Raw genomic sequence first — 27885 nt, forward strand, 5'->3', positions numbered from 1 at the left:
AGGATTTCGAAGAATCTTCAGTTGAAACTCAGCAGAATGATCCCAAAGTTTGGTGACAATACGTCGACACTCTCTTTGCTGTCTGGAATAGAAACCATGATTACCTGAATACTTTCTTGAGTTGTATCAACGAGCGGGAAGCGATAATAAAATTCACAATAGAGATTGAACAAAATGGTCGACTCCCTTTTCTCGATGTAATGTTGGAGAGATCATCAGATCAATTTGATACAAATGTTAATCGGAAGAAAACACATACAAATAGATATCTTTACTATACAAAGAATCATCATGCGAGTGTTAAAAAAAGTATAATAAATTGTCTTTACAACTGAGTAAAAACGATGTGCACGTTCATATCGAAGATAACTCCAGAGAATAAACAAAAATAGATTTTGAAAATAGTCAAGGTTTTTATGAAAAGCTTGAACGCGAAAAAAATTGTTAAAAATCATGATTGTAAGGAAAATTATAATTATTATTTCCAGCAGAATACTTTTTGTTCATTCTTTCAGTGTAAGTGTCAATGTTTTAATCCTCAGCATTAATAAATAAGCCGAACCATGGTTTAACCCGTGATTCCACCACTCAATTGAAACTCAAAATATTGATGCCACAGATCCAGAAGCTTTTTGCCCTTCGAGGATATTTTTTTAAATTGTAAATATCTCCAATGGTTTTTGAGATATTCGCAAAAAACGAACCCTGACTTTTACAGTAAATTGTTCATAACTTTCAGACTCAAATCGTAAATTACTTCGGGTCACGAATTGAGTGACAACTCAATCATATTTTTTGGTTATGGCGAACCCAAAAGTTGAAAAATGGCGCCTGTGATCTAGACTGCTTGATAATAATTCACAGTCTGAGAATTAACCTAAATACCGCTACATCGGCAATCATTCCCTACCGACTACCAGAACAACCACATATTTTCAAAACATCGCATCGTACGTCTCAAACGGAGTTGTTTGTAGCATCGACGTCGCGCCGGTATCAGCAAGCGTCCCGACGACCTGCGGTGCGCGTCAGCGGTAATTAATTGATCGTATTGTCTGGAAAATAATTACCTGGCCTCGGCCGAGTCTCCGTTCCTCGACGACATATTTCATCCTTGTTTCTGGTAACCGGACAACCGAACAATAGCCTTACCTTCTCTATAAAAATGTATTTACGCCTTTCTGCACATCAATTATATCCGCAGGAACGTTCGAGACCAACGGTTCGCTATCAATTTTTAATTAAACTGTCCTCAGATGAACAATTCCTTGATGGGTTCTATTTTCGGTGAGGTTGTTTCTCTTGACGTGACGTATGATTGTTTTCAGTTAATACGTGGCGTGGGAGGGTGGAATGGTTTTGATTGGACGAGGTGGGGGTTTGTACATTTATTCATTTCATGTCAGAAGTGGGATAGGAAACCACGACCATCTCTGTTCATTTCTGTTTTGGCCAACTAAGAATCTGTTGGTTTTCTTCTTTCTGAATCTTTGTATCCCTTTCTTCTTTCAATTCCTTTCCTACCTTCAGTAAACTGGCATTTTTTTAAGGATGAATTACAAACACTACAGGAACATCCTTAAGGCGCTCTCAGAGCGGTGCCTTTGCGAAAGTAACGATTCACATTGTTTGAATCGCTGGAGATTAAATCCATTTGCAAAAACGTTCTCAGGAAGTTTATTCTACATAAACGCAGTTCTCCAGATGAAAGAGTTCTTAAACAGTGAAGTTCGAGGTGTACTGAGTTGAACCTCAAAATTATGAGCAGCCACAGTCCGTCGCGTATTTCTGATATATACCGCTCTTGGTGGAATTAAATGTGCCAAGTCACTTGAACACCTCTCTTGAAAGTACCTATAGAAGGGAGACAAATTTCCAACCTGTCTTCGATGTTCCAGGCTATCAAAGTTGCACGTTATGTTCGCGTCTTCAATCAGGCGAATGGCTCTTTTCTGGATGGAATTCAGTAACTTCAGGATATGTTTGGGGGCAGAGCTCCATACATGAGAACAAAATACTCCAAAGAAGGTCTGATCTGAGCTTCATAAAGCATCAAAAGTTGCTGAGGGGTGTACAGTTTTATAGTTCCGAACAGTGTTCCAAACTTTTGAGAAGCAGCCTATTTCAGCGACATGATTTGGTGTCCATTCCAACCCCCAACAAACTTATTGAAGCAGAATTGTCTGACCTGACATTATTATATCGGGTTCGGAGACATTTATCCTCTTGGAGAAAACTGATGCCTGGGTTTTTGTGGCATTTAATTGAACCCAATTCGAAATCACTTCTAGATCCTCATTAAGATATGCAACCTCCTGCTGTCGGTGAAGATATGCCTCCAGAGCCGATGTCCTGGAATCCAAAAGGAATGACGAGACACGGGTGCTGTCGTCAGCAGAGCAATATATTGGATTCTTGGTTTTTCCCAATGAGTCGTTGATATACAATAAAAAGATGGTTGTATACAATGTGGATCCCTGGGGAACACCAGTGGTGATGGTGAAAGTATTCGAGAGATATCCATCGACGGCCACTTGAACACGGAAAAAAAAGATTTGTTACTTCAAAGAAATTTATTCAGTCTAATTTATTTCATCACTTTGATTAAATTTCATTCATTCCAAACGACTTGTGTATTGTATCGATTAGATGATAATTTTGCGGAGACAAATAATTTTTCAATTCAAGAGGTCTTTTACTTAGTCAAATGAATTGTGGATCATTTCAAGAATAACATTTATTGAGTTCTCAAAATAATTCGGTTGAGTCAAACAATATAATTTCATCAAATCAAAAGTACGTCTGTTGAATGAAAACTTTTCTATTCAGTTTAACACTACGGGGTGCTGTTTTGACACTAATATATAATTGAATCAACTGAATATTTATTTTCACTTCAACAATACATATCAATACCTTCAACTAATTTTGGAAATAATTTCAAGATTATGGATAATTTCATTTCAATATTTTTATTATTTGTTGGTTTGAAAAATTGAATTGTTTCCTTTAAAGAAATGATATAGTTGAAATACTTCCAAGGAATAGAGTGCCGGTCGGCACCATTTGCATTTTCGCAAGAACCGTAAACTAATCACGAATGGAATAAGAATTAACAATGTGTTTTGTGTTTTTCAAGGAAATGACGAAGAGGTTTACAGTTTCTTTTTGATTTGGATTCAAGTTTTTCAGTGTTTTCACAGGTATGTTGATAATATACTTTCTTTCATTCCATATTTTGAAATAATTATGAATAGCATGTATTGGATAAACGGACATCGTTTTTTTCAAGCACGTGCCCATACATTTTTCTCGACAGCTATCTATAAAAGTGGCTTGAAGTTCTTATTGTTTAATGTAATGACTGAAAGAAAGCTTCCATGTTTTTAATTCTGTTTTTAAGAAAGTAGAAGTTGTCGAGTGAAATGATTATCATTGAGAGGTAGGTAGGTATGCATACACTGGGTACCTAGTTGACCTTTGATCTTTGGATACGAAGGAATTGGACATTTTCAGAGTAAATACAATTGAGGTGTTTGCCACAGAATAGGTGTAGGTATACAATGTCGGCGAAGAGCTGTACCTCTATTTCGAATTGTAAATTTCTTACATCATAAATAATTGAATGGTGCCGTAAACAATGATTTCATTTTCATCATGATAGTATATACTGAATCTTTGAAGGAACCTCTTTTTAAGATTTTTCTTTCAAAGAACATTGTGAAATAATCACAGTTTTCTCTTGTATTACTTTATTAAAATCAGTAATACCGAAAAAGGAAAGTTATTTGTAACATATTTACAGAAATGATGACATCCAACAAAACTGCACGAACTCAAAACATGCAATATACTCTTTTTTATTTTTAGACATTGAGGAATTTCTTAATAACTTGGGATTAAATGACCTGATTGGCATTTTTAAAGGTAAAAAAATACATATATTATTTATCCCCTAATAATATACTTAAAACACATACTTTTCAGACAGAAAATGATTTAACCTTAGACATAGCTAAAAGGCTCACTGATGAAGAAATGAAAGAAATGACTCCCCAATTGGCAAAAGAAAAATATTCAATCAAGGAAGCAATTGATGGAATAAATTAAGAATCATATATAACAGAGGTATGTCTTGCATTCATAACTTTAATAATAAATACGTATACCATTACAATTAAAAACATATTCAGTTTTCTCAAATAACTATATATTTTTGCGATTTGCTGCGATTTTGCGATTTGATAGATTTGAAGGCCTGAAAGTTATGATTGGACACCTAGGTAAATTTTGTCATCACAGTCATATTTCTAATCAAATTTTTCTGTGATGAAGTACGTCATTGTTTTTTTCCTATTATCAAAAAATAAAGGTATCTCCTTTTGTTGAATTGGATGTGTACAAAAAAAAATTATATTTTTATATTTCTATGGGATAATATCTAAGCTAGTTAGTAGAAATTGATCCAATAGTATTATTGCGAAAATGTAGACTATCACTAATCTCTGTTCTCTTTCATTTCAGATCATTACTTCAGTGAAAGGTTTCGAAATCAACTCTAATTTTTTTTTAGTAGATATCACCAATAATAATAATAAATAATAAAATATGTTAATGTTTTATATTAGGATTAACCATTTGTGAAAAATTTATATTTTCATTTGAATATTTGTAGGAGTCTATTATAATTTATTAATTGTTTGAATAAATTTGGTACTAAAATTTCTCAATTTGAATAATATGAAATATTGTGTTGAGCTACTTTGTTAATTTTGGAATAAACAGCGAGCTACCCATACGGAAGCCACGTAACGTAACGTAAATGAAATAATCCACAGTTAATTTTATTATATGTATTTATTTTACTATTTAACTGGTAATACATAATACATAGGTACTAATAATAAACTAATAACAAAATAACTAATATTACTAGTACGTACTTGTTCATAGCTATATTCCTACCTATCAAACGAAGGTGTTTGAAAAATAAACACAAACTTTTATCCAGCCACAACGGCATGTCACGTATGATTTAAAAATAGTCAATAATAACAACAAAAAAGTAACGCACTATCATGAACATAAACATTGAAAAATAAAAAGCACGTTCAATGAGAAGGCTGACACTCAGACTCATCGATAATTTTTTTAATGTTTGCACTATAATTTGATGCAGCCATTCGAATACAATTATCCAAATGTTCACCTGTAAGTCGATTGCGATATTTGTTCTTAATAAACTTCATATTGGAAAAAGAAGATTCACACAAATAGGTTGAACTGAATAATGCTTTCACTTTCAAGGCAACACGGCATAGAACTGAATATTTTTTTTTTACTTACAATAGGCCAGATACATTCAGTACTTGAGACTTACGATTTTAAGGCTAAATCATTTTGAAACTCAATGACTTCCATTTCTGTTGCAGCGATGTCTTCGCCAAAGTTCTGCATAACACAAGTTGCAAACTGTTGGATATCAATTTCCATAAAGGGTGAAACACTAAACTAAACGCTACTAAAGTCATTTCATTGAAATCCTTAAAACGATATTTGAAGTTATTCTACAGGGTAGAAATTATTTCTAAATGATATTTGTTGTCATAGGGTTCTAATGGATTTTGAGATATTTTTTCTGAAAGAATAGGAAAATGCTTGGCATCGCTGTTAATTAGGTTTTGTTTCCAAAACTCCAGCTATTTGATAAATGCTTTTATATCAGAAATCATTTCCGCTAGTTCTTTGTCTCTCCCCTGAAGCTGCAAATTAAGTTCGTTTAATTTCTCTGCAATGTCCACGAGAAAACCAAAATCCCTAAGCCAGATTGAATTTTCTAGTTTTGGAGTCGGTTCATCGCGTTGTTTGAAAAATTGAACTATGCCAGATAGGACATCATTAAAACGTTTCAGCACCCGTCCTCTACTTAATCATCAGACTTCAGAGTGAAGGAGTAGGTCCCCGTATTGACAGTCAACTTCATCGGCCAAAGGTTCTGAATAATCTTCTTTGTAACGCTTGAGCTCTAATCTTGTTCACAATTTTTACCACCAGTTTCATAACGTTGTTTAGTTTCAGGAAATTTCCACATAATGCTTGCTGATGGATAATGCAGTGGTAACAGAGAAATTGCGGAAAAGTTTCATCTTTACGACATAACGCCACCAGACCCTTATCACAACCCACCATAGCTTGAGCGCCATCGGTTGTCAAGCCTACCATTTTCGATATTGGAATTTTCTCGGAAGAAATACTATTTTTTAAATGAGAAAACAACTCATGTCCAGTAGTGTGTCCTTTCAGTGGAATGAACTTCAAAAGATCTTCTTTAATCGTAAAGTCACTAAAAACCATCCTGACGAACACGGTCATCTGGGCAGTGTCAACGACATCTGTTGATTCATCCAGTTGAAGTGAAAAATAAACACAGTTATCTAAGTCAGTTCTTAACTGTAAAAAAATATCATTGCTTATTACTTCTATACGTCTCATCACTGTATTAGCAGAAAGTTGCATAGATTTTATAGCTGAAACTATCTCGTCTTTATTTCTAAAGTTGGCAAATAACGAATCAGCAGCTTCTAAAAACGCCTGTTTTATCATTTCCCCGTCTTCATAAGGTTTCTTTTTTTGTGCAATTATCTGGGAGTCACGGTACGATGCTTCAGTTGCAGCCTTATTTTTGTCGACTGTTCTTAAAAATATTGATTGTTGTCCAATTAACTGCTTTTTTAACTGTTTCAGTTTCTCTTTTCTGGCGGCAGAATGTAGTGGGAATGATTTTTCAAAATTAGAATGTACAGTTTTATGATGTCTCTCAATATTTCTTTTTTTAGCAACGTAGACCGAAGTATTACATAACAAACACACATTTTTATCTTTAACTTCTGTAAAAAAGTATTGTTCTTCCCATTCCGAATGAAAGTGGTATGTCTTTACCTTCTTACAACTGCTTGCCATATTATTTTTGTTGTTTCCTACTCACCCAACCGCTGGACGTTGGTTACGCGTTCAGTTATAAACTAAGCGCAATGTCGCCGCGCCGTGCGTATTTATACCGTTCAAAGCAATCCAGATCGTTCTAGAACACTAACGCGCTGGTCCGGCTGGTCGGTTCTAGCCGATTCTAGCTTGATGGCGTCAGCGGCAGATCGCTCACCGCAACGTTGCCGCTGTTTATGTTTAATATTATGACAATTAGATTTTTTTGTGGAATTTTCGGAAGCTTCTCTGACTTTTGCAGTTTGTATTTTTTAAATTGAAATCGTTGTGAGAGCTACCAGAATTGCCTCCGCGAGCTACCGGAAGCTCGCGATCGACAGGTTGGCGACCACTGCTCTAAGGAATTTTCCATTATGGCATTGCCAAGTTATTCCAGAAAAACCTATTTTGCAGACAATAATGTTTTAATTCACCACCCGCATGTCTACAGCAATTAAGTGGATTGTTTTTAGGAGTAGTTAGTTAACATCACTATGATAATTTCGAAAATCTCAACTTTCGGAAACAATATATAGGGTGCTCGGTAAAATCGGTCAAGTTTCATTCATTTTCAAACGGACATAATTCAACTTTTTCAAATGGAACACGCTGTTTTCCTTGGTATGTTTTCGAAAGTTGAGATTTCCGAAATTATCACAGTGATATTGACTAACAATTCCTAAAACCAATCCACTAAATTACTGTAGACATGCAGGTGGTGACTTAAAATATGATTGTCTGCAAAATAGGTTTTGCTGGAATAACTTGGCAATGCCGCAACGGAAATTCGAAAACGAAAATTCCTTGAAGAGTTAAAAAAATATGGAATCGAATGACGTATTCATATACTGGGTGTTCTATTTGAAAAAATGTAACTTTGGTAGGTCACGCTCGGCTGAATCACTCAGTATACGAGAAAATAATTTCAAAAGATAGTATTGTTTTCCCTGATAGCAATGGACCGAAAGAATCTTGTTGACTCATCCTGAATATCTGTCATCCTTCAGAAATAATTTCTGCGGAATAACAACGTTTGTCGGGTCAGCTAGTTACATATAATAACTCATTTTTCAAGTAGTAAATCCTATATTGTATTTTTGATATTTTCCAGCGTAATTTTAACATTCTCCCCGATTGATAACTGGTTAAAACCTAGCCCTGTGTCACATTTGCATGAAATTAGGAGTGGATAAACCGACCCGTGTCTGTTATGAAAGGTGCTCGCGAATAAATCTTTCCAACAAACAAATAGAACGAAATCGGACCCTTTGCCTACAAATCTGTCACCGTGCACAATACAACCTTTCCAAGTGGACCGTTACGAAATGCACGGACTAAATTCGGAGCAGTTTCTTTTCTCGCGACCCCACTTTATTTAATTGTGATTTATGTTCTTGTTCTATGCTGTGCTAACTCTTAGGTCAAATATTGAAATACAAAATATTCTCCTTTCAGATTTGTTTGTCGAGTTTTAGTTCAGTTGATTTGTCGGCGTTCACTTGGTGAATACATACAAAAACAAAGGAGATGGAGATGCGCAACAAATATACCGAATGTTGAAAATATGTAAAAAGAATTGTGTTCTGAAAGTGAAGTAAAAGTATTTCCTGAAACTGGCTACACAATTTGCATCCCACTTTACCATTAATTCAAAAAGTAACGCCATCCAATATATCCACTGTACAATCCACAATGTTAGACAGAGTTGCATTGACACTTCATGAAATATTGGCATCAATGAACCTCCAGGTCCTGATGACGAACTTTTCATGGAACTTTTCTTGAAAAGTGACCATAAGGAACTCGCACCAGTGATTTGCAGGCTCTTCAACTTGACATATAGAAAACACCTCATCGAAAAATCTGTTAAGCACAGCTGATACCCAAAAATAGTAAGAAGATGGAGAACTGAAACCCAAACAGATTTTCTCGCAAAAACTTATCTCTCTTAAAAATATACTTGCACTTTAGGCTTACATATAACTATGGACCAGTTGCTCGATATTGTGATATCGAAAATAAACGCATTCTTATGTGTTATGCAATAACCACTGAATAACCACCAATTTAGCCCAGGTATACAATTCACCATTCATGGAAGGGGTAAATTCACATAACAGAATTTTTCCCATTCAAAATAATATAATGGAACTGAGAATATTTGACCCAAGGCATATCACTCAACGAAAGGTTTTGAGTAGTATTTTTAACAAAAATTTAAATTCTCTGCTACCCTGATGATTAGTAGGAAATAAATATAGTTCAAAAAACTTAAAAACACGCTTTTAAAGAACATCGAACTGAAAAGTTAAAAATATTTTTTTAAATAAGCTTAAAACAATAACGAACAAAAAATAATAGTATTATTATGAAAAAAGCGTTAGCGCTTTGTTCCATATTTTTTGTATATCAAGCGCCCATCGCTTTTTTCACAATAATACTAGTATTTTTCGTTCACAAACGTTCACGTTCACAAACGTTCAAAAACGTGTTTTTTAGTTTTTCAAACTATATTTATTTTTCATTTCTTAGTTTCATATGCTATGAAAGCGTGTTTTTTAGTCTTGTGTTTTTTAGTCTTTTTAAACTATATTTATTTTATCTAAACTTTGGGATCAATCAGCCGTATATTGTTTAGAAAAATGACAATTGATATTTACCGATTCCGGAGAGGGAGTTTAAAAATCAGCTACGAAGCCCAAGGCAGCAGGAGCGCAAAGGAGGGTTACAAATAAGGCAGCAGGCGTGCGTGTTAATGAAAAAAAATACTTTTTTCAAAAGAAGAAATACATGTAAAGTGAGTTCGAATTATATCAAGTTATGTTACGTACAGCGCCATCTGCCCGCGAATAGCAATTATGTCGAATATTATGTCAAATACAGATCCCGAGCTTGAGAGTTACAAACAAACATACATACATACAGGTGAAGTTAATAAAATCGTGTTAATGATTAATATACTTCTTTCAAATGAAGAAATACATGTGAAGAATTATATCAATGAAGTTACGTACAGCGTCATCTGCCCGCGAATGGATCAAGCAATACTGTCGATAATTCTGGAGTTACAAACAATCAAACAAACATACATACGGGTGAAGCTAATGAAAGCGTGTTAAAAACATTCTCAGTGTTAGTTAGGAATCACACACTAAAAGGTAAGACCTCGTTAGTCCTTAGCTCGCACAAGTTTGTCAACTTCTGAGAGTTGTCGTTCGTATGGCTGATACAGCTGATTAACGGAAAAACGGATTTTGAACAGATTTTTTTTTAACAGTTATGTTTTCAGGTTTAGACAAGATTATACAGTGCTAGTCAAAAGTCCCCTCCCCCCCTCGTATCTTTGGAACGGGTATACTTATAATAATGAAATTTGGAGGGTGGAAATAAACGGATGTAGGCTTCTTAACTGGTCATAACAGGTGACGCAATAGTCATAAATGACGTCACAAGGCCACTGTGACCAAAAATTTTGAATGGGACCCAATGGCAAGTGACAGCTCGTTTGAAAGGTATTGAAAATACCTATTCAGTCATACCAATTTTGTTTGGGTTTCGGCTGATTTTGATTGATAAATTGAAGAAATACGAAAATTATTGTTTCGCATTTAATTAATAAAGATTTTAAAGTACGCCTCTGGTTCATTGACAAAAAGGTTGACGTGTTTGAATTATCTACTTGTCAAAAGTGTTTATACCTTGAAAATTTACCTAAGCTATTGTTTAACGAGACGTTTAAGTGTTTACATAGGCAAAATGGTACGTACTGTAGCCGACAAAGTAGCAGCTATCTTAATAATTGGTGAATGTAGAAACAATTTCCATGCAGCGGAACGACTGTTTAATGAGAGGTACCCCGATCGCCCTATATCGAGGGTTTATTTGAGGGAGCTTCTTCGGAAGTTTGAAGCATCAGGTAGTGTTCAAGATGCCAAACGATCTGGTCGACCAACAATTAGTGATGACAAAAAAATTGACATACTTGGAGAAATGGTAGTGAACCCTACTTCTTCCACAGCCCAAGTTGCGTCTATCTGTGAAGTCAGTCAAAGAACAGTACATAGGGTGTTGGCTAAAAACAAATTTCATCCATACAAATTAAAAATGGTGCACCAACTTTCAGATGATGACCCCGACCGAAGACTAGAATTCTGTGAAACTATGTCCGATAAAATGAACCAACAACCAGGCTACATACAGACAATTTGTTTTAGTGACGAAAGTACTTTCTTTCTCAATGGAAATGTTAACACTCAAAATGTGAAGTATTGGAGTGACACAAATCCTCACATCTTTCGTGAAAAACATACTCAATTTCCAGAAAAAGTAAATGTTTGGGCAGGTATTTTGGGAAACCACATAGTTGGGCCTCTTTTTCTCAATGCTAACTTAACCGGTGAATTGTATCTGGAGATGTTACAAACTGATATTGAGGCGTTAATTCTTGAAATTCTAGAAGATAATCCAGATGAATTCGACAACTTGGAAATAACGTTTCAACAAGATGGTGCTCCTGCACACTATTACGGTGCAGTAAGACGTTACCTAGATGAAGAATATCGTGGTAGATGGATTGGACGACGAGGTTCGATCGAATGGCCAGCTCGGTCACCGGACCTTACACCATTAGATTTTTTTCTATGGGGGTACTTGAAATCTAAGGTTAACGCTACAGCACCTGACAGTATTGCCATTCTGAAACAACGAATTGTTGAAGAATGTAGGGCAATTTCCGCTGACACACTGGGACGAGTACGACAAGAGTTTAGCAATAGGATGCATTACTGCCAGGAAGTAGATGGAGCACATTTTGAACACTTATTATAAGAACTGGTTCTTAAATCTTTATTAATTAAATGCGAAACTATAATTTTCGTATTTCTTCAATTTATCAATCAAAATCAGCCGAAACCCAAACAAAATTGGTATGACTGAATAGGTATTTTCAATACCTTTCAAACGAGCTGTCACTTGCCATAGGGTCCCATTTAAAATTTTTGGTCACAGTGGCCTTGTGACGTCATTTATGACTATTGCGTCACCTGTTATGACCAGTTGAGAAGCCTACATCCGTTTATTTCCACCCTCCAAATTTCATTATTAGAAGTATACCCGTTCAAAAGATACGAGGGGGGGAGGGGACTTTTGACTAGCACTGTATAAATTCATAAGTGCAAAGTGAATTTTTTTGTGTGAAATTTTCGTTGAACGTATTGTAGAGAGATTTTGAATTTATCAAATCATTAGGCATATATAAGGTGTTATTTCTTTTTGCGTAATGGAGTTTGAATAGAAATACTTGAAACAAAAAATTCACTCTTGAAACACATATTTTTTCTTGCGGATGTCTCAGATTTATAGAAATGAGACTTTTGTGAAACCTAGAGGATTTTTTCTAGCTCGAATCGTGCAAAGAGTGATGAAAACTGTGTCAGAAAATTTAGCGATGCTCAGAGAAACTTCATACTCTTCCAAAAGTGTAAAACTGGGTTCTTGTTAGTAGTAGTGACAGAAAAATTTGCGTAGTTTTTCAAGAATGGTACAGATTAGCCAAAAAAAAATTTTCGCAATCAAACTTGAAGGAAGGAACTAGGGTCAGGAAGACTGAAAATATATTAGGTAAAATTTCGAAAGTAGAGTAAACTATAAAAAAAGAGAAACTACAAAAAAGTCAGCTGAGAGAACTACAACATTTTCGAAACAGGAAATAGTAAACAATTTGTTACAACGTGAAATGCCCACGTCAAATAGCATGAACATATGTCAGTTCTATGGGTGTAGAAAATCACTTTTCAAATAAATTTTTTAATATTTCTTTCCAATTCAACCACTTCAGATGGACTGAAACCACGAACAAGATTTTTTTCATTTGAACTGATCACCAAGAATAACACATATCTGAATTCTGTAAGTATATACATTTAATTTTCAATGATAAAACTTTTTTTTATTTCCACCGTATTTCCACTCCCAACTGAAATACTAACACTCACAAATATTTCTCAATCTTGTAGGCGTATTAGTTCAATTCTCAATGATACGATTTTTTTAAACTCTCTTATACGACGCACCATTTCCACTCTCTTATACGACGTTGAATCGATCACCAGGAATAACATATTTATGTACGAGTTTTACTTTCAATGATAGGATTTGTTTTATTTTCATCCCGTTTCCATCCATGTGTTTTTTATTGGTGAATCTCAATTTTGTAGATGTATAAATTCAATTTCCAATTAAATGATTTTTTTCACTCACTACAATTTCACTGTTTGGAGAATTATAAGGTACAGTAGTTCATTTTGTTCAATTTAACAACAAGAATAAGATATATCAGTTTTGTAGATGGACAAAATCAACTTTTCATGATACGAATTTTCAACCCTGTTTCCACCCCTTCAGGCGACCTGTAAAACTAGGCCAATCAACAGGCATATTTCACTTAAAGAATGTAAGTGGACAATGTCGTAGATGGAAAAAATTATAAATTGAAATATTTCTCTCAGTGTATTGTGGATGTGGTTAACTCCACTATTCAATGATTGATTGCGACGCCTGTTCAGATCTGGAGAATTAACCCAACACAACACAATTTCTTCTAGCAAAACTTGAAATAAAACTATTCGATTCCTTTCAATTCTAAATTATGACTGCGTTACTAATTTCATAGAGATTCTTTGAATTTATGATAGTGGAGTGTGCTTAAGAAGAGCTTTTAATTTTTCTTAATTGATGGGGTTGTATTGAAGGGTTACGAAAAAGGTTGTGCAAGGAGAAATAATTAATGTTTATTAAAATTCAACATGACATTCATAAATGAGTGATGATAAGTAAAAATTCTTTGTAGGAGGGTGGTGAAGCGAGTTGAAGAGATATCAGCAGAGGAAAAAAATTAATATTTGTACTAGGAGCGTTGATTGGAAAATTCGTAGGTCATATAGTATAGAAAACGTGTACACCTACTATTGAGAATCAAAGTTAAGATTGGAGACATCGGGTAGGTCAGATGAAAGTACTTTTCTAACAAATTTATTTACTACGTATAGAAACAAATTTGGATTTTCTATCACATTTAAGTCGTTAGAGCAATGTTCACAATTAATATCACCAGGCATGAACATTGACCAAAATATAACTCACTCACTCTGTTCGAAAAGCTACCAAAAGGAATGACAGACATCTTATATTCTGAAAATCAGATAAAAAATAATTGCACCTCACTTGGTTGATAAACATTATTATTATTGTCAATATTATTCTTCAAAAAATGTAAACTTCATCAGCTGAATATGACTGTGTGGAAGCCATTTTCCGGGTTTTCGGTCTTGGTTTGCAAGCAATATGCCTGACGTTTCGTCTAGCACTGCGGTAGACATTATCAAAGGTGATGTGGTCGCAGTGCCCGACTTGGTGCTTGAGTGGCTTGGTTTCTCTTAATTGGATTACCTGACTTTGTTCGTGTACCTGTAAGGACAGGTAGCCAGATTTTATTGATGTTCATTGCTTCTTTTTTTCTATTGAAATTTTCTCTGTGTTTGTGAATTTATATTGCCTCTCAATGAAAGGCATTGACTTCAAATGGCTTTAACATCATCTACGACTCCATTGATCAGAGAAAAGCAGGCAAGATTTATTTCATTGGAAGTGCATAGACTCTTTATTTTGAAAATTGGATACCATATTCTTTGTTCGGGCATTCAACTGCAGTATTGGTTTGAAAGAAATATTTTGCAGAAACTCACTTCTGTTTCTTCTCTCGTTCTAAATATAATGAATTTTGCTATTAATTATATCATGTAAAAAATCTGTTGAATCTGTTTTTCCGTTAATCGGCTGTCGCCCCCATACGAACGACAACTCTCAGAAGTTGAGAAACTTGTGCGAGATGTAGGGTTGACACACTTTCCTTTTTGCCGAAAATCTCAGAAATATTTTTGAAACACTGGACATATGTTTGATTCATAAAGAAAAATGTATCTAGTAACATGTATTGTCCTCTTGCACACAGGACTCATATAATTTTATATAAACAAGTTTTTCGCCTTTTTTTCTTCTTTCAATTGACTTGAAAATATGTTATATGTATATTTGCTATTTTTGAACAAATATTATACATAACTGATAAATGTTGTTAGTTCAATTGTACAATACACAAAATGAAACAAGTAACTCCAGTAGTGATATTGTTCGGCAATTTGAAGGATATCAGGTGGTTTTCCACCACTGTGCGTTTTCCTTAGATCGCTCGAAGGTCATAAAAGCATTAACAGTAAATAGAAAGTTAGCGTTTACGCGATTTTTTTAAAGATATGCTGCTCAAAAGCTTAGAACACTGTTCCGAACCATTAAACTGTACACAGCTCAGATCAGACCTTCTTTGGAGTATTGTTCTCATGTATGGAGCTCCGCCCTTGAGCATGCCCTGAAGCTGCTGGATTCCATCCAGGAAAGAGCCATCCACTTGATTGGAGACGCGAACTTCACTTGCAACCTTGATAGTCTGGAACATCGAAGAAAGGTTGGAGATTTGTCTCTCTTTTATAGATACTTTCACGGGAGGTGTTCAAGTGACTTGGCACATTTGATTCCACCAAGAGCGATACATATCAGAAATACGCAACGGACTGTGGCTGCCCTTCGTTTTGAGGTTCAACTCAGTACATCTCGAACTCCACTGTACAAGAACTCTTTCATCTGGAGAACTGCATGTGGAGTAAACTTCCTGAAAACGTTTTTCCAAATGAATTCATTCTCCAGTGATCCAAATCCAACGTGAATCGCTACTTTCGTGTTTGGTCCTTAAAAAATGTTTCATACTGAATCAGAAACTCACAAGCTACAAATAATTTTTCAACAAAAGTCCTAACGAGCATACTGTTTTCAATTGTTTTTGAATAATGACTATTCATTTAAAAATTGAAATGTAATTGAATCCCTCTCGAGTTACGTTACAACTAACACCAAGGGATTTGCATTATGTCACTTGTTGACGAACAATATCGCTGTCAAAGTCTACTTTTTGGCATTTATTTTATAGTGAAATTTCTTCGAATTATCTGACTACTCTTGCAACTCATTTGAATTTGGAAATGCGAAGACCCCACATAAATATCTAATATACTATCTTCACTAACTGGAATGAAACATTAGATATTGTAGCTTCATTTGATAAGTGGACTGTATTATTATATAAAATTGTATGATTTGAGTTCCAATAAAACTGGATTCAGGACGCAAAAAGAACGAGAGAAATTACGTGGCTGTGTTTCTCACCTGAGTGTTTGTCGTCTGTGGTAGCGGCTTGTAGAGAGACTTCTGGTTCAAGGATGATGAGCGTAAGAACTCGTTGGATCATACAACACTAGCTGGCCAGCAATTTTCCTAATTTATTCTAGTCTAGTCGAGTCTATTTAGCAAATCCCAATTGTTCTTTTACTGTTTCAGTGACCCAACGAATATATTTCTACGAGGTGCGCTGTCATATATTTCAAAAAATTGAAAACACAGTCGAACTTCGCGTTGAATACAAATTTTGCAAATTAGGTGAGAATTATCGATAGACAAATACACAAAAAAATATAAATAAAATGAAAACAAAAAACTGGTGAAGACCGAACATAAGTCATTACTACAACAGTACAAATAATTATTATTACACCTCTGAAACCCCAGAACTTACGTCAAAATGATCTATGAATAGTCGTAGAAATTGTGTAGGCACAAGTACATAAAACCTACTGTCTGCTTGAAAGTACTTTTTCTCATTTTTCATGAAACCTTGGAATTCATTCTTCACTGAAAAAATTAAAAAAAAAAACTATATGATATCTTTTCAGATAAAAGTTGTATGGCCTGAAGAGCTTTTATAATGTGCATGAAATGCGCAAGGTAACTGACATATTCATTCCACAAGAATCATTGTAGTATCATCTGAATATCCTTCCAATCATACCATTATATGTGACTATTGTATTGAAATGGGTATACTAAGTGAGCTACATTTGAAAGATAAGACATTTGCCATCATATGCCATCGTTTGAAGTTACTTCTCTAATTTTTTGCCGTGTTCTGCAGGTTTTTAAGTCTGATGTTTCATCTACCACTGCGGTAGGCATTATCAAAGGGTATATGGTAACGCTCGCAGTGCCCGAATTGATGCTCGAGTTGTTCACGTCGTTTCGACCGCATTAACTACCACGCTCGTATTTGACTCTGATTTTATATTATGATTAGTGAGTGTAGCTTTTTTTCGCTCAATTGAATCACCTGAACTTCTTATGTTTTCTTTAAAAAAATGTATCATTGCCTAAAAACGCATTTGTTGATAAACTTCTTTTTTACTCCTTTATATGAATATTAAGGAACCTTTTTTGAATCATAATTTCTATTTCTCTTTGACCGTTTGAAAAAAATTTTTCAATTTATATTTTCTTTATTTACAAAATCGTTTCTTTAAAAAAATGTATCATTGCCTAAAAACGCATTTGTTGATAAACTTCTTTTTTACTCCTTTATATGAATAATAAGGAACTTTTTTGAATCATAATTTCTATTTCTCTTTGATCGTTTGAAAAAAATTTTTCAATTTATATTTTCTTTATTTATTTAATAAACAATTTGTTTTCAACAAATTAATTTTCACGATATATAGGTGACACAACCATGTGTGAAAAAGTTTTTCTCTATTTTTTACAAATTTTTTTATATTTTTTTCACACAAAAAATGACTCATGGTTGTTTTTGTTGTTTTGGGTAGTATTTAAAAATATATATATTGTAAAAATTAATTTGTTTAAGAGAAATTGTTTATTAAATCAATAAGGAGAATATTAATTAAAAAAAACTATTTTTTTCTGAATATCTGATAAAAATCCCCCAAAAAATTCCATATATCTTATGGATTATGAATTTGTTTATAACAATTTTTTAAACGAATAGAGCTGAAAATTATGAAAAATCAATTTTATGTAACTTCAAACAGTAAGAATACGAATAAATTTGGATACTAAAAAAAATTCATTCATTGCTTCAATTGAATTTTTCACTTTTTAACGTCTTTGATTATTAATAACAAAGTGGATAACCAAAATTTTCCAATTGTTCCAACGGGAATCTTTTTTGACGGCTTTCAAGAAAAACTCCAAAAAGTGGACAGAATTTAAGGTTTTAGTTTAAAAATTATTAGGGTTTTTGAATAAATTTGAAACTTGCAAAAATTAGTTAGTTGACTAAAGTATATCTAATAAAATAATCACGGGAAAAACTTTTTTTCCATGGTTTTTCGTTTATTCAAGTGTCTAGAAGATATGTGAGTTTTTTTCTCAATAATATTTATTGGGTTAAAATAATTTTTATTTTTTATTTTTTTTAATTTATTTATTTGAAAATAGAAAATCCTAATATAAGTCCAAAAAAATAAAATTGGTATATAAAAAATATTAAAATAGTATAAAAATTCTTCTAACAATAAAATACGTTCAAATAATATATAAATACAAGAAGCTAAAAAGCTAAAAATAAAAATGTGTTCCTGAGAATATTGTCCCATAACACAAAACAAATCAGGAGTATTCAGAATAGTTAGTTCCATATTACAATTATACTAGGGCATAAAAACAATTATTCGAGTGGGTATGAATTATTTTATTTCTGACCGGGATATTATAAGCTTATATCGTCATAGTTACGCTATCAATAAAGAGGGTCATAACTCCCTTGGGACATTATAGATTTTATAATTCCCTCTACCTTTCACAAGTAAAAATAAATAGAAATGAAAACTGAACCATATTTTATTTATTCACGTCATAACAAATAATAAATGTACAATTTTGAAATGTTCCCTGAAAATTACTTCCGCCACTGGAAACAATTTCTTCTTTTGTATGGCTGGAGCTTCTGTTCACTACAGTCGAGGTACCTGGCTCTTCTGATGACAAAGTAGACAACATACGCGCCGTTTTATTTCTCAATTCGATGCTATCCTCCAAATACCCCTCCGCCACCGTGGAACTTTTCCAACCTCCGTGTCTTTTTAAGTTAGTCATAGTTGCTCCTGCATTGGCTAGAGCAGTAGCAGAAGTGCGACGAAGGCAATGTCCCGTATAGGAAGATGAGTTTGGCAATCCTAAATACATTGCGATTTTGCTGGGGATTTTCCCAAACATGTTTTTTCCAATTGGCTGAGATGTACATTTATTTTGTCGGAAGCTCAAAAAAAATCGTTCAATACCTTTAGGACGCAAAGACATATAAAGTCTTAATAAAGGCAAAGCGGAGAACTCTTTTTCATCCACAACTGTAAATTTCTTCGATACACCAGTTTTACTTTCCGGTACGTTCACTACCATAACGGAATCCCGGTCCTCTATATCCGATATCTTCATATTCAAAAGTTCCTGACTTCTGCATCCTCCAAAATAACCCATAATCAAAACAACCTATAACAAAAAAAGGAAATAAATACACACAAAAAGGAAAATAAGAAAAAAATTACCTTATGCAATAAATGAATATCATTAGGAGCGTCCTTTAGGAATCTGATAACATCTTTAGGAGATAAAACAGCAGACTTTTTCGGCTTATAACTCTTACTCTTCCATTTCAAAAAAGCCTGTAGTTCATTGAACTTGGTGATATCTCGTTTCTCATGTATAGTCACCATCGATTTTAGCATTGACCATTTAGTCCATAAAGAATTCGGACTATACGTTTCTGACTGAAACGAATAAACACAATTACTACCAAATCTACCGAAAAACATAGAAAATTCCTTACCAGTTCTTGAAAATATGCCAGAAATACAGTTTCAGTGACATCTTTTGGCATAACATTTTTCCGTGTCAGCCAGTCCAGATATATCTTGTATTCTTTTTGGTATACGGCTTCACTTTTCGATGGAATTAATGATTCTCTTGCTTGTTCAGCTTTTTTCAAAATATCCTCCATTATATTTGGGGTAGAAAACACGTTTTCACCGCAAACACAGCTTGATAACAAAGTTCTGTTTATAAACAAGTAACATAGCAACAACCTAGCAACAAGAAAACTCTACTATAATGAACGGTACCTGATTCAAATATACCGGGAAGGTAATGAATTGGTACATTTTTCCGTTTCAAAAATGAACAAAATTTTATTGAAATCGGTCAGAAATAAAATTATCTATGTACCACGGGAATTAATGAGCCTTAATAACCTCAGGCAATTGCTGTCCCTCGGGCCAGAGGCCCTCGGGACGCAAACTTTGCCATCGGTAATTAAGGCCCTCCTAATTCCCTTGATACATAAATAACTATTATTTCTGACCGGGATATTATAAGCTTATATCGTCATAGTTACGCTATCAATAAAGAGGGTCATAACTCCCTTGGGACATTATAGATTTTATAATTCCCTCTACCTTTCACAAGTAAAAATAAATAGAAATGAAAACTGAACCATATTTTATTTATTCACGTCATAACAAATAATAAATGTACAATTTTGAAATGTTCCCTGAAAATTACTTCCGCCACTGGAAACAATTTCTTCTTTTGTATGGCTGGAGCTTCTGTTCACTACAGTCGAGGTACCTGGCTCTTCTGATGACAAAGTAGACAACATACGCGCCGTTTTATTTCTCAATTCGATGCTATCCTCCAAATACCCCTCCGCCACCGTGGAACTTTTCCAACCTCCGTGTCTTTTTAAGTTAGTCATAGTTGCTCCTGCATTGGCTAGAGCAGTAGCAGAAGTGCGACGAAGGCAATGTCCCGTATAGGAAGATGAGTTTGGCAATCCTAAATACATTGCGATTTTGCTGGGGATTTTCCCAAACATGTTTTTTCCAATTGGCTGAGATGTACATTTATTTTGTCGGAAGCTCAAAAAAAATCGTTCAATACCTTTAGGACGCAAAGACATATAAAGTCTTAATAAAGGCAAAGCGGAGAACTCTTTTTCATCCACAACTGTAAATTTCTTCGATACACCAGTTTTACTTTCCGGTACGTTCACTACCATAACGGAATCCCGGTCCTCTATATCCGATATCTTCATATTCAAAAGTTCCTGACTTCTGCATCCTCCAAAATAACCCATAATCAAAACAACCTATAACAAAAAAAGGAAATAAATACACACAAAAAGGAAAATAAGAAAAAAATTACCTTATGCAATAAATGAATATCATTAGGAGCGTCCTTTAGGAATCTGATAACATCTTTAGGAGATAAAACAGCAGACTTTTTCGGCTTATAACTCTTACTCTTCCATTTCAAAAAAGCCTGTAGTTCATTGAACTTGGTGATATCTCGTTTCTCATGTATAGTCACCATCGATTTTAGCATTGACCATTTAGTCCATAAAGAATTCGGACTATACGTTTCTGACTGAAACGAATAAACACAATTACTACCAAATCTACCGAAAAACATAGAAAATTCCTTACCAGTTCTTGAAAATATGCCAGAAATACAGTTTCAGTGACATCTTTTGGCATAACATTTTTCCGTGTCACCCAGTCCAGATATATCTTGTATTCTTTTTGGTATACGGCTTCACTTTTCGATGGAATTAATGATTCTCTTGCTTGTTCAGCTTTTTTCAAAATATCCTCCATTATATTTGGGGTAGAAAACACGTTTTCACCGCAAACACAGCTTGATAACAAAGTTCTGTTTATAAACAAGTAACATAGCAACAACCTAGCAACAAGAAAACTCTAATATAATGAACGGTACCTGATTCAAATATACCGGAAGGTAATGAATTGGTACATTTTTCCGTTTCAAAAATGAACAAAATTTTATTGAAATCGGTCAGAAATAAAATTATCTATGTACCACGGGAATTAATGAGCCTTAATAACCTCAGGCAATTGCTGTCCCTCGGGCCAGAGGCCCTCGGGACGCAAACTTTGCCATCGGTAATTAAGGCCCTCCTAATTCCCTTGATACATAAATAACTATCATTTCTGACCGGGATATTATAAGCTTATATCGTCATAGTTACGCTATCAATAAAGAGGGTCATAACTCCCTTGGGACATTATAGATTTTATAATTCCCTCTACCTTTCACAAGTAAAAATAAATAGAAATGAAAACTGAACCATATTTTATTTATTCACGTCATAACAAATAATAAATGTACAATTTTGAAATGTTCCCTGAAAATTACTTCCGCCACTGGAAACAATTTCTTCTTTTGTATGGCTGGAGCTTCTGTTCACTACAGTCGAGGTACCTGGCTCTTCTGATGACAAAGTAGACAACATACGCGCCGTTTTATTTCTCAATTCGATGCTATCCTCCAAATACCCCTCCGCCACCGTGGAACTTTTCCAACCTCCGTGTCTTTTTAAGTTAGTCATAGTTGCTCCTGCATTGGCTAGAGCAGTAGCAGAAGTGCGACGAAGGCAATGTCCCGTATAGGAAGATGAGTTTGGCAATCCTAAATACATTGCGATTTTGCTGGGGATTTTCCCAAACATGTTTTTTCCAATTGGCTGAGATGTACATTTATTTTGTCGGAAGCTCAAAAAAAATCGTTCAATACCTTTAGGACGCAAAGACATATAAAGTCTTAATAAAGGCAAAGCGGAGAACTCTTTTTCATCCACAACTGTAAATTTCTTCGATACACCAGTTTTACTTTCCGGTACGTTCACTACCATAACGGAATCCCGGTCCTCTATATCCGATATCTTCATATTCAAAAGTTCCTGACTTCTGCATCCTCCAAAATAACCCATAATCAAAACAACCTATAACAAAAAAAGGAAATAAATACACACAAAAAGGAAAATAAGAAAAAAATTACCTTATGCAATAAATGAATATCATTAGGAGCGTCCTTTAGGAATCTGATAACATCTTTAGGAGATAAAACAGCAGACTTTTTCGGCTTATAACTCTTACTCTTCCATTTCAAAAAAGCCTGTAGTTCATTGAACTTGGTGATATCTCGTTTCTCATGTATAGTCACCATCGATTTTAGCATTGACCATTTAGTCCATAAAGAATTCGGACTATACGTTTCTGACTGAAACGAATAAACACAATTACTACCAAATCTACCGAAAAACATAGAAAATTCCTTACCAGTTCTTGAAAATATGCCAGAAATACAGTTTCAGTGACATCTTTTGGCATAACATTTTTCCGTGTCAGCCAGTCCAGATATATCTTGTATTCTTTTTGGTATACGGCTTCACTTTTCGATGGAATTAATGATTCTCTTGCTTGTTCAGCTTTTTTCAAAATATCCTCCATTATATTTGGGGTAGAAAACACGTTTTTACCGCAAACACAGCTTGATAACAAAGTTCTGTTTATAAACAAGTAACATAGCAACAACCTAGCAACAAGAAAACTCTACTATAATGAACGGTACCTGATTCAAATATACCGGGAAGGTAATGAATTGGTACATTTTTCCGTTTCAAAAATGAACAAAATTTTATTGAAATCGGTCAGAAATAAAATTATCTATGTACCACGGGAATTAATGAGCCTTAATAACCTCAGGCAATTGCTGTCCCTCGGGCCAGAGGCCCTCGGGACGCAAACTTTGCCATCGGTAATTAAGGCCCTCCTAATTCCCTTGATACATAAATAACTATTATTTCTGACCGGGATATTATAAGCTTATATCGTCATAGTTACGCTATCAATAAAGAGGGTCATAACTCCCTTGGGACATTATAGATTTTATAATTCCCTCTACCTTTCACAAGTAAAAATAAATAGAAATGAAAACTGAACCATATTTTATTTATTCACGTCATAACAAATAATAAATGTACAATTTTGAAATGTTCCCTGAAAATTACTTCCGCCACTGGAAACAATTTCTTCTTTTGTATGGCTGGAGCTTCTGTTCACTACAGTCGAGGTACCTGGCTCCTCTGATGACAAAGTAGACAACATACGCGCCGTTTTATTTCTCAATTCGATGCTATCCTCCAAATACCCCTCCGCCACCGTGGAACTTTTCCAACCTCCGTGTCTTTTTAAGTTAGTCATAGTTGCTCCTGCATTGGCTAGAGCAGTAGCAGAAGTGCGACGAAGGCAATGTCCCGTATAGGAAGATGAGTTTGGCAATCCTAAATACATTGCGATTTTGCTGGGGATTTTCCCAAACATGTTTTTTCCAATTGGCTGAGATGTACATTTATTTTGTCGGAAGCTCAAAAAAAATCGTTCAATACCTTTAGGACGCAAAGACATATAAAGTCTTAATAAAGGCAAAGCGGAGAACTCTTTTTCATCCACAACTGTAAATTTCTTCGATACACCAGTTTTACTTTCCGGTACGTTCACTACCATAACGGAATCCCGGTCCTCTATATCCGATATCTTCATATTCAAAAGTTCCTGACTTCTGCATCCTCCAAAATAACCCATAATCAAAACAACCTATAACAAAAAAAGGAAATAAATACACACAAAAAGGAAAATAAGAAAAAAATTACCTTATGCAATAAATGAATATCATTAGGAGCGTCCTTTAGGAATCTGATAACATCTTTAGGAGATAAAACAGCAGACTTTTTCGGCTTATAACTCTTACTCTTCCATTTCAAAAAAGCCTGTAGTTCATTGAACTTGGTGATATCTCGTTTCTCATGTATAGTCACCATCGATTTTAGCATTGACCATTTAGTCCATAAAGAATTCGGACTATACGTTTCTGACTGAAACGAATAAACACAATTACTACCAAATCTACCGAAAAACATAGAAAATTCCTTACCAGTTCTTGAAAATATGCCAGAAATACAGTTTCAGTGACATCTTTTGGCATAACATTTTTCCGTGTCACCCAGTCCAGATATATCTTGTATTCTTTTTGGTATACGGCTTCACTTTTCGATGGAATTAATGATTCTCTTGCTTGTTCAGCTTTTTTCAAAATATCCTCCATTATATTTGGGGTAGAAAACACGTTTTCACCGCAAACACAGCTTGATAACAAAGTTCTGTTTATAAACAAGTAACATAGCAACAACCTAGCAACAAGAAAACTCTACTATAATGAACGGTACCTGATTCAAATATACCGGAAGGTAATGAATTGGTACATTTTTCCGTTTCAAAAATGAACAAAATTTTATTGAAATCGGTCAGAAATAAAATTATCTATGTACCACGGGAATTAATGAGCCTTAATAACCTCAGGCAATTGCTGTCCCTCGGGCCAGAGGCCCTCGGGACGCAAACTTTGCCATCGGTAATTAAGGCCCTCCTAATTCCCTTGATACATAAATAACTATAACATGTCAAAATGTGGCAACGACATAACATAATGTATACAAAACACATAAAAGCTCGAACCAATAAAACAATTCGATGATGTGAAACATAAAAATAAAAAAAAAAATCAGAAAATTCATAGAGTAACAGAATGTTTAACGTGGTAAAGTAATTGGTTGAAATCATTCAATCCTCTGAAAAATAACGATTTCATAGATTGCTTTGTTCTTGTCTTGAAATGTGGAATTGATTGGTGGTTCTTATGTTGTAGTCATGAATTTGATTATTGTACGTAATTAAGGAATCAAAATATTTTGGTAATAAATTTCTAGTTATTTTATAAATAAACATCATACTTGAGTAATACAGTCTTTCTGCCACATCATACCACTTGAGGGCACTCAGCATGCATTGAATAGGAGTGTATCTATTACATTTTAAGATGATTCTTAAACCTCGATTTTGCAATTTCTGTAACTACTGTATATTGTTTTTATCTAAAAGATAAAACAGAGTGGAACAATAATCAAAATGGGGCTGTATAATGTTTCTGTATATTGTTATTTTTGAAAACATGGAAACTTCCGATGAAATCTGTTATTTTTTTACAAATATAGTCACAGTGTGCATTGAGAGTTAGTGATTCATCAAACACGAAGACCAAATACTTGAATTCTGACACCCATTCAATTTTGTCTCCCTCCACTTCGAGTTGAAGCTTTTCATATTCAGTTGATTTCAGTTTATGTTTCTTACTTATTATCATTGATTTGGTTTTATTCCTAATAATTTTCAGTTTATTTTCGTTTAAATATATTTCAATTTTTTTCAAGAGTCGATTCATGCGCTCAACTGTTTCTACAGCGTCATTTCCACAGCATGCAAGTAACGTGTCATCTGCAGATGAATTCAAAAAATCATAACCTTGTATATAATTCACGTCATTTAGGTAAATTATAAACAGCAGTGGTCCCAGGACACTCCCTTCGGGTACGCCTATATTGTTTGAAATTTCATTTGAGAAACATTTCCCCACTCTAGTTATTTGTGACCTGTCATTGGGATAATTTTTGAACCAACTTAAGGCTATTCCATCGATTCCATAATATCTCAATTTACGAAGTAATATTTGCCTATCGATAGTTTCAAATGCCCTCTTGAAATCAAGGAACACTGCTACTATAAATTTATCACTATCGATTTCATTCTTCCATTTTGAAACTGTTAATTGAAGGGCAGTTTCACACGAGTGGTGTTCTCTAAATCCGGATTGATTTCCTATAAAAAGGTTATTTTCAATAAAGTACTTAGTAATTTGTTCATGTACAACAATTTCCAAAACTTTCTCAATAATCGGCAAAGTATTTATTGCTCTGAAGTCTAACATATCAACTGCATTATTTATTTTTGGGATGGGAATAACTGTATTTTTTTTAACCTATTTGGAAAGCTACCGGGCGACATTGATGTTTGTATTAAGTTTAGGATATGAAATCCAAGCGTAAAAAATGTTGATTTCAAAAATGTAGCAGACATTACTACTTCAGCATTGCCTTTATTTTTGAGAGAAAAAATAATTGACTTCAGCTTACTTATATCAATCTTCTCGAATTCAACAAATCTCGTTTCTATATTATTTAGATTTTGATTTGATATTGTTCCAAGGTCCGTATTGGTCAGCGCGTGCGGGACGCGCATCGCCGGCTTTCAGCACTATTTTCGCCTCTTAATTGAAATTATAAATATTGGTGATAGAGTTCCGGGAGATGGAACTTTTTTCTTAAGTTTCCTACTCTTTAAGGATCTATTTTCAAATTTCTGATATCTTTAATATTTTCCGAGATATTTGCAAAAAACCAAACCCCCCTTTTTTATTGAATTGTTTATAACTCTTGCCATTTTTTCGAGCCCTTCTTGACATTTTTCAAAAAGTTGCTAGAGGTCATTCCGAATCTAATGAGCCCTGAATCATAATTTTCGGTGCCCTTGGACAAAAGCTCCAAGAAATAGGATCTTTGTCTGGTAGTTTTTATTGGACTAACTATTGGTTTCAGGTCTTGTTCCTCTAAGATTCTCCCAATTCGGTCTGAAACATTGTTAACATAGGGAAGAAAAGCTTTTCCCTTGACCAGCCTAGCATGGGTTACTTTGACGTTCTCTTTCTCGGCTCATTTCATATTTCAACCGCTCTACAAAAGTATTGATAAAATCTAGGCATGATCACTTTGACCATTGGTGAAAAACATATGAAATGCAGTGAATAAAAAAATATGGAACTTCCGGCTAAACTGAAAATTTCGAAAAATTGGGTTTATGTTCGTTGAAATGTTTTTCTTAATGAGGTTGATCCGTCCAATATTCACACCTAATCATCCCGCAGCACGTTAGCGTTAGACCCTTCATCGTCAGTATTTCCATCTGAACGTGACATACATGTGACTATCGGCAGGAGAGCAGCTAATTTCCCCACGAAAAAGCTGCAACTCCGAAACGTAAGCGGATTAATTACACAACAACCAAGGGTGCGATAATTCTGTGAGTCATCCGCATTAACGTCATCTGAAGAAATGGGGGCAATGATGCGGTCTCGCGTCATAAATGAAATTATTAATAGATGAGTTACCTTCATTTCCAGCTAAGGCGATAATGGATGGTTTCATGTACG

The 27885-nt window shown here is 34.4% G+C and overlaps 5 protein-coding genes across 5 annotated transcripts in view; all 5 read right to left on the minus strand.

Annotated features, from left to right (window-relative positions):
* The window catches only part of LOC111502661 (Zn finger homeodomain 1), a 961246-nt gene that overhangs the window by 424434 nt on the left and 508927 nt on the right, over positions 1–27885 (minus strand). The gene's annotated exons all lie outside the window — the stretch shown is intronic.
* Positions 18752–20001, minus strand: LOC141479996 (uncharacterized). The gene is made up of 3 exons (XM_074169672.1): positions 19760–20001; positions 19479–19700; positions 18752–19422 (listed from the first exon to the last, which is right to left on the minus strand). The coding sequence occupies exons 1-3, from the start codon at positions 19928–19930 to the stop codon at positions 18775–18777; spliced, it is 1041 nt and encodes a 346-aa protein (XP_074025773.1). The 5' UTR covers positions 19931–20001; the 3' UTR covers positions 18752–18774.
* On the minus strand, positions 20096–21643 carry LOC141479997 (uncharacterized). Its single transcript, XM_074169674.1, has 3 exons — positions 21414–21643; positions 21133–21354; positions 20096–21076 (listed from the first exon to the last, which is right to left on the minus strand). Exons 1-3 carry the CDS (start codon positions 21582–21584, stop codon positions 20429–20431), a joined length of 1041 nt encoding a protein of 346 aa, XP_074025775.1. The 5' UTR covers positions 21585–21643; the 3' UTR covers positions 20096–20428.
* Positions 22061–23292, minus strand: LOC141479995 (uncharacterized). The gene is made up of 3 exons (XM_074169671.1): positions 23067–23292; positions 22786–23007; positions 22061–22729 (listed from the first exon to the last, which is right to left on the minus strand). The coding sequence occupies exons 1-3, from the start codon at positions 23235–23237 to the stop codon at positions 22082–22084; spliced, it is 1041 nt and encodes a 346-aa protein (XP_074025772.1). The 5' UTR covers positions 23238–23292; the 3' UTR covers positions 22061–22081.
* On the minus strand, positions 23414–24953 carry LOC141479998 (uncharacterized). Its single transcript, XM_074169675.1, has 3 exons — positions 24721–24953; positions 24440–24661; positions 23414–24383 (listed from the first exon to the last, which is right to left on the minus strand). The coding sequence occupies exons 1-3, from the start codon at positions 24889–24891 to the stop codon at positions 23736–23738; spliced, it is 1041 nt and encodes a 346-aa protein (XP_074025776.1). The 5' UTR covers positions 24892–24953; the 3' UTR covers positions 23414–23735.

Source organism: Leptinotarsa decemlineata, unplaced genomic scaffold (assembly GCF_025532065.1).
Source record: "Leptinotarsa decemlineata unplaced genomic scaffold, Ldec_3_MD MMD2_P_RNA_scaffold_5, whole genome shotgun sequence".
Lineage (NCBI taxonomy): Eukaryota > Metazoa > Arthropoda > Insecta > Coleoptera > Chrysomelidae > Leptinotarsa > Leptinotarsa decemlineata.